This window comes from Strix aluco, chromosome 16 (assembly GCF_031877795.1).
Source record: "Strix aluco isolate bStrAlu1 chromosome 16, bStrAlu1.hap1, whole genome shotgun sequence".
NCBI lineage: Eukaryota > Metazoa > Chordata > Aves > Strigiformes > Strigidae > Strix > Strix aluco.
Window position 1 is genome coordinate 18,065,343 of NC_133946.1, and position 6,484 is coordinate 18,071,826.

General features: G+C 57.5%; 1 protein-coding gene across 2 annotated transcripts; it reads right to left on the bottom strand.

Moving 5' to 3' along the window:
- Window positions 1–329: 329 nt before the first annotated feature.
- On the bottom strand, window positions 330–5,294 carry SYT8 (synaptotagmin 8). 2 transcript variants are annotated; one of them, XM_074841923.1, is made up of 9 exons: window positions 5,194–5,294; window positions 3,404–3,538; window positions 2,971–3,128; window positions 2,729–2,824; window positions 2,217–2,384; window positions 1,837–2,004; window positions 1,524–1,641; window positions 982–1,115; window positions 330–892 (listed from the first exon to the last, which is right to left on the bottom strand). In XM_074841923.1, the coding sequence occupies exons 2-9, from the start codon at window positions 3,519–3,521 to the stop codon at window positions 659–661; spliced, it is 1,194 nt and encodes a 397-aa protein (XP_074698024.1). In that variant the 5' UTR covers window positions 3,522–3,538; window positions 5,194–5,294; the 3' UTR covers window positions 330–658. The 2 variants fall into 2 exon arrangements, with proteins under 2 accessions (XP_074698024.1, XP_074698023.1); XM_074841922.1 differs by lacking the exons at window positions 3,404–3,538; window positions 5,194–5,294 and having other exon boundaries at window positions 2,971–3,310.
- Between the last annotated feature and the right edge of the window lie 1,190 nt (window positions 5,295–6,484).

Genomic DNA, 6,484 nt, shown 5'->3' on the forward strand with positions numbered 1-6,484 from the left:
TGGGCTGAGTGATGCCATGTGGACAGCCAGTGGCTGATTTTGCTGTCTCTTTTAGCCTCTAGCCAGGACACAGAGCATGCTTATCGCAGAGGCACTAAAGACATAATCCTGTATCTCCAACACCTTCCTTGTCAGCCTGTCCTTTTTCTCTCCTCCCAAGCCTCTTAGGATGCTTCAGGATCTTGGTCTTGTTTAGAGGCCTTCAAATACACACATAAAGCCTTCCCAAGAACTCACCTCTTGATGAGTTATTCACAACCAAAGAAACACCCCACCCCAGGCCACCAGGATGTTAATCCTCTGCTTTAAAAATATCAACGCACTCAGTGTTTTTGCATGAGCTTGAAGCTCTATGTATTTGTACCCCTGGCCCACAAGCGACTGGGATGAGCCGGCTCCTGTGCGCATGCCTTCCCCTGTAGAATCCTCTGCTCCACGGCCAGCCTTGCCCTGGGGTGCCGAGCTGCCCCGCTTTGGGCATTACACAGGGCATGAGCGGCACCAGCATCCAGATCATCTCTTGGCCAGAAAAGGCCCCCAGTCCCCTCTTTGCTGACACTGTGTTGGGACCAACACATCTAGATGGTGCTGAGCAGAAGCCTCTCACCCACCCACAAGCCCTCCGTTCTGCCCTCTGGGTGGAGGAGGAGACCCCCCACTATCTGTGGGGCAGGGGCAGCTTGAGGTGGGACTTCAGCCCCAGGGCTTTGTCAACCACATCTGGGGGCTGCAGGCTGTGCCACTGGGCCAGGGGCCGGCGTGGGTTGGACAGCATGTCAGACCAGTGCCGCAGCTGTTTGCCCGTGGCTCGGCAGCCCAGGAAGATTTTGCCAATGGGCTCGTTCTTGGTCACTTTGTCGTGATCCCAGACGGAGATGACCACGTCCACATTCTGAGGGGGGACACAAGAAAGAGGGTCAGTGGGAGGGGGCTCGCCGCAGCAGGGACCCACTCAGCACTGAGCACTGCAGGGAAACCCACCTGGATCTGATTGAAAGGCACCTCAAAAACAAATGCCTCATTGAAGTAAGGGCTTAAGGTGTTTTTCTTCACACTTGTTTTCTTCTTCTTCCATTTCTTCCTGTTCAGGATGAGATGCACCTTGACAAAAGGATCTGGGGAGAGAGAGGACACAGCTGGTACAAGTGACAATTTTTGACTGAGGAGCTCAGTCAGGAAACAGCTTCCCTGGGCCATTTCCAAGCAGAGCACAGCATCCCACTTGTCACTCCTCGTGGTGAGCATCCACCCCTCTTCCCCTTGCCAGCCACCCAGAGCTCATCTCCTCCTGTCTCCTGCCACAAGTTCCAGGTACCACCCAGCCATGACAGCTCCTCCTGGGAGACACCTCCAGCTCTGCCCAAAGCTGAGGAAGGCTGGGAGTCTCCTGAGGGCTGGGTATGGTGGTGGCAGCAGGAAGCAGGTCTTGGCACCAAGAGCTTTCAAGGCTTTGTAACTCTTGGTGCCATCATTAAGGCCCGGGCAGGAGTAGGGATATCTAGACATGAGCGGCCCCTGCTGACCTGAGAGCCCATGGGAGTCCATCCGCTTCAGCTTCTTGGCTTCCAAGATGAGCACCGTCAGCTTGCTGGTGCTGGGGACGTAGCGCAGCGAGAAGCAGATCTCACCCAGCTGCTCTTCCTGATGGAGAGATGCCAGCGATGAGCACTGGGCAGAGGAGCCAGCTCACCTGGGGCTGGAGCATCAGGCTGGCCCCAGGTTTCCTGGGTCTCCCCCACACTCCTGCTTGCCCTTAAGGGCCTGCTTCTTGGGGTGGTGGCAAGCATAGCAACAGCGCATCCCTCCCAGCAGAGTTCCCCACCCACCAGGACCAACCTCCACTTTACTGGCCGCCACCAGGTCGCTCCACTGCTCGATGACGTGCTGCAGGTTGACACTGGCCAGGGGCAGCCGGACCTCGCCAATGATGTCGTGCTTGGCAAAGCGGTTGAAGTCGTAGATCTGCATCACCAGCGTGGAGTCAGGCACCTCTGCCTGGGGTACCTGCAGGGGAGGACCCAAAAGCCTGGACTCACTCTTCAGTGGCAGCCCTGCCCCACGGGACAGGGCAGCAGGTGCAGTAATGGGTCTTTCCGATGCTTCCCCATCCCAGTTGCAAAGGCATCTCCCTGCCTGGAGAGGTTTTGCCCAGGGAGCAGTGCCCATGCAGTGTTCTTGATGGGACCAAAAAGCCATCATCAGCTATAGTTTCCTACCTGAAAAGTGAAGTTCTCATTGAAGACAGGGTTCAGGGTCTTGCGGTAAACCTTGGTCTCATATCTCTTCTTCATATCAGATGTAAGGTAGACAATCACGTACGGATCGGATGTGCCTCCGCTGTCCATGGCCTTCAGCTCAGCTGCCTGCTTCACGCCGACTTTCAGCTTAAAAGGAGCGATGCACAAGGTCACCAGGTGGAGGAGGATGGGGACAGGTGACCAGGGGCTTGGTGGGAAGCGAGTGCAGCAGGGAAGCCACCTCCACTCCACACTGGTGTGAGAGCCGGCAGGCTGAGGGCCGGGGGAGAGGTGCAGGAGGTTATCACAGAATCATCTAAGTTGGAAAAGACCTTGAAGATCACCTAGTCCAACCATTAACCTCCCACTGATCATTCTCAACTACACCATATCCCTAAGCACTATCATGGTCCACCTCAGTGGGCAGCAAAGAGGGACCATGCAAGAGCAAAGCCTTTTCCCTGCTGTGCCGCAGACACGAGCATCCCTACCTCCTGTGCACGGAAATTGTACTCCAGGGAGTACTGCAGCTTTCCTCGCCCTGTCTGCTCCGCAGCCCGCTCCAGGTCCTCCATCTCGGGCTGGACCTGCGGCAGAGAGCAGCACTACCCTCAGGACGTGCTCAGCCACATCCGCGGCCATGCCGTGCTTCCACCACCCCTGGGACCAGGCAGCGTGGCACCAAACCACTCAGGGAGGAGGGAGGTGGGGGAGAGGGGAAAGCAGGACGCACGAGGCTGGCCATGGTGGAGTTGCTGACGGTGTGCAAGCTGACTCTCTCCTTCTTCTTGGGCTTCTTCTTGCGACAGCAGCACCTGATGATGCAGATGAGGAAGAGGAGGAGGAGAACGGCCACTGCCACAGCTACGGCGATGAGTGCCCATTTGGGTACTGGTGCAATGTTTGGGGAGCGGGGATGGACAGAAGAGTTAAAATCAAGCAAAAAAATACAGAGTGCATTTAAACCTCTTCCTGGTGCTTCAGCATTAAGGAGTTGTACTTTCAGAATTGCCCCTATAATCCTGGACAGGCCCCATGCAGGGAGGCTGCAGCTGGACACCATTCCCCAAATGGGCAGCAAAGACCCTCCGCAGCAAAAAGGGGTTTGGAGGGAGGGAGAAGAGGGCCTCAGAGTCCAGGACCCCCACCAGATAACGCGTACTCACGTGGGATCCGGCTAAGCCAGCCGCCCAGGAAGCCCGGCCGAGCCGTGGTGGTGGTGGCCACGGGGCTGCTGGCGAGCGGGGAGGCCGTCGCCCTGCCTTGCCTGGCTGCCACCGCCATGGCTAAGCTGGGGTGACCTGCGGACACAAGCAAAATTAACAGGGTGGGGATTTCCTTTCCAGTAGCGCTTGTGCTGCCGGTGGCCCAGGGCTCTAATGAGAGCAAACACAATTAAAACATAGACCTCAGCGTAAGCATTTAGGGCTTGGCCACATTGGCAATGAGGTGTGAAATGGAGCGGGAGGGAGCCGCAGGCAGGGAGGGCTCCCTCACCTACAGCCTCCCCGTTTATATCCCTGCATGCCTGCCTTGGGAAAGGGGAGGGAGAGGGGATGGATTAGGGTTTTCCTTTGTTTTTAAGAAAAGGAATCACCTGGCTGTAGGGGAAAAAAAAAAACCAAGAACTGTTTTGTGCTGGTTCCTCCCTGGCCAGGCAGCATGAGCTGAAGGGTTTGCTCAGCCCTAGACAAGCCCCACCATTAGCTAACACCCTTTTGGGGCTATTTCCCCCCCTGTCACAGGGCTGAGGAGCAGGAGGGTTTGCTCCTGGGCTTGCAGCGGGACTGGTGCCCGCGTTGCAAGTGGCAGTGGTACCACCAGACTGGGGTCACGCCGGCTCGGAAACTGCGTAAGCCCGACCCGTGCACATGGCAACGCTGACGCAGCTTAAGGGAAGGCTTCAAATTTAAAGCAGAATGATTTTTCACTACTGCCCTCCCCGTAGCAAGGCTCTTATTCTAGCATGAATGCTTCCTCATAGCCAAAACTTCCTTCTTTGCCTCCTCTCGGGTGAGGAGAGGCAGCGGGAGAGGCACGCCAGGAGCCAGGCTGCACGGCGAGCGGGTCTGCAGCCATCCTGGCGCTGGCGGCACCCAGCCCCGGCGCTCTGCCTGAGCCTGGCAGGTACCTGCCTGTTTGCCTTGGCTGCCCCAGCCGCCTGCCCCGTGTCCCAGCGGGTCCCTGCTCAAGCAGCCAACGCCACCTCGCTCTGCCTGCGCTCTGCCCACGTTCTGCCCACCCCACAGGGCCATGGCTCCTTGCACGGGGAACCTCCCGGGGAGAAACCACCTCTGTGCTTCTCTCTGCTGAGCCCATAAAGCCAGCAAGAGGCTTTAATTTTTCCAACAGTAGGATTTGCCACCTGTGGGCATAGGGCTGGAGGGACAGGGGAATTGCTGTCGTCCCTGCGGCATCATCGCTGGGGAAATGAGGTGCAGGTTAAGTGACTTGCCCAGGGCCACCTGGGACATCTGTGCTGTTGAACACCTAATCTCCGCTTGCCACCTCACCACCAGCAGCTTTAGTGATCGGTTTCTCCTGTCTCCACATGCGGAAATCAGTGGCTGGTGACGTGCCTGTGATATTTAGGAGGTGCCAGGCTGTGGCTTTGGGCTGTGGCAGTGGGTGGACACGACAGCGTGGGTGAGCAGGCACCCACCCAGCACAGAATTAGGTGTCTCAGCATTTTTTGCCTGCCAGACCCCCATGGGCTATGTCATATTAGTCTGGCATTGGCCCTGGTTTTAAAAAAACTCATTCCAGCCCTGCAGGGTGACCTGAGCCGCTGTTTTGGGGATGATGGGGACAGACCTGCTGTGGTCTGGGACAGGCAGCACAGTCTCGGTAGGCTCTGAACAGAGCATCGAGCATCCCTGTTCCTGGAAAAGGGGCTGGGGGAGTCCTGCTTCTCACTCCCACCCTGCACTGAGCGGGCCCCTGAAATCAGACTTACCAACAAGTCTCCTTCCCAGCCTCAGTGTCCCTTCCCTGCTGTGTAGGCTCCGTGCCTAGCCGCCGCGCATGGCAGGGGCATGCTGTGAGGTGAGACAGGACCCCACTGGATGCGGAGCTGAGGGTGCAGCAGGGACGGCGGCTGCACCGCACGGCCGAAACAGGAAAGTCTGCTTTGCCAGCCCAGGAACCGGGCGGCCCCAGCAGCTTCCTCGGCCCCACCTCACCGCTGACCCGAGAGGTGCTCATGCAGGCAAAAAGCCAGTGGGGAACTCCCTGCCAGACCAGGAAGCAAAACCTGCCCTCCTGCCTGTGAGAAGCCGGTGAGCATCACTGCCCACCTCTGTGCCCCAGCAGATTTGCTTCTCCAGGTTATCCCTGCAGTAGTGCTGGGCTGGACCAGGTGGCCACAGACACTTAGCAGGAGGGGATGGATGCTTGCAAGGGGATGGGTGCATGGCTGCATCCCTCCCTGGAGAGCTCTGCACTTGGGGAGCCCAGCTCTTTGGCCCACAGGGGCACACAGTGGTTTAATGCACCATGCGAGGGCTCAGGAAATGTGTGCGGCAGTGGAGATGAAAAGGGATTCTCTGCTCCAATGCAGCAGAGGACAGGCGGGGCGAGGGGGTACTGCTTGGGTGGCCTAATCCCCCAGCACCAACAGGAGCAACACCAGCCACGCGACCAGAACCAATTTCACCAGCATCCCTGTCACATTAAATCTATGCTTGCACACTCCTTACCTTGCTGCCAATTCAGCAAAGTCAGCCCAAAACCTGCCTGGTCACCACAGAAATTTGGGGCAATGCCAGAAGCAAGGAGCAGAACTGCCAGTGCCTGATGGCTGACGTGGAGATGAAGAGAGAGGCCCTGGAAACTGGAACCATCCCAGCTCTGCCCAGCCACCCTGGCTCACCAGTCCTGTCAGATTTTCATATGGCCACCAAGGCACTGCCACAACAGGTGCCTGGCCAGGGGAGAGATGCTGGGACTGCCCCTCGGCCACCCAAAACACGGCCCCGCTCGCAAGCACCCTGCACTCCTGCTGCTCAGAGGAGCATCATCTCCAGGAGCAGGAGACACTGCAGGAATGATGCTGCAGCAAACCTCTGGGAGGGAGACATAGATGCCAAACACTTCTTGCTCTAAACTGGCCTTCCTGGAGGATGCATGGGAGAAATGCATAAGGGGGACAGGGGTAAAAGGGAATATGCCCAATAAAATCAGTCAGGCAAAGGGGGTTTGCATATGCATGCTAAAAGCTGAGCATATCAGCAGCCTTTTTGACAAGC

Excerpts from the sequence above, each read along its gene's own strand:
- SYT8 (XM_074841922.1), bottom strand. The coding sequence starts at position 3,300 with ATGGTGTCCAGCTGCAGCCTCCCTGCATGGGGCCTGTCCAGGATTATA. Across the intron at positions 1,116-1,523 it reads GGACTCCCATGGGCTCTCAG|ATCCTTTTGTCAAGGTGCAT; the intron begins GTCAGCAGGGGC and ends CTCTCTCCCCAG. Across the intron at positions 893-981 it reads TGCCTTTCAATCAGATCCAG|AATGTGGACGTGGTCATCTC; the intron begins GTGGGTTTCCCT and ends GTCCCCCCTCAG.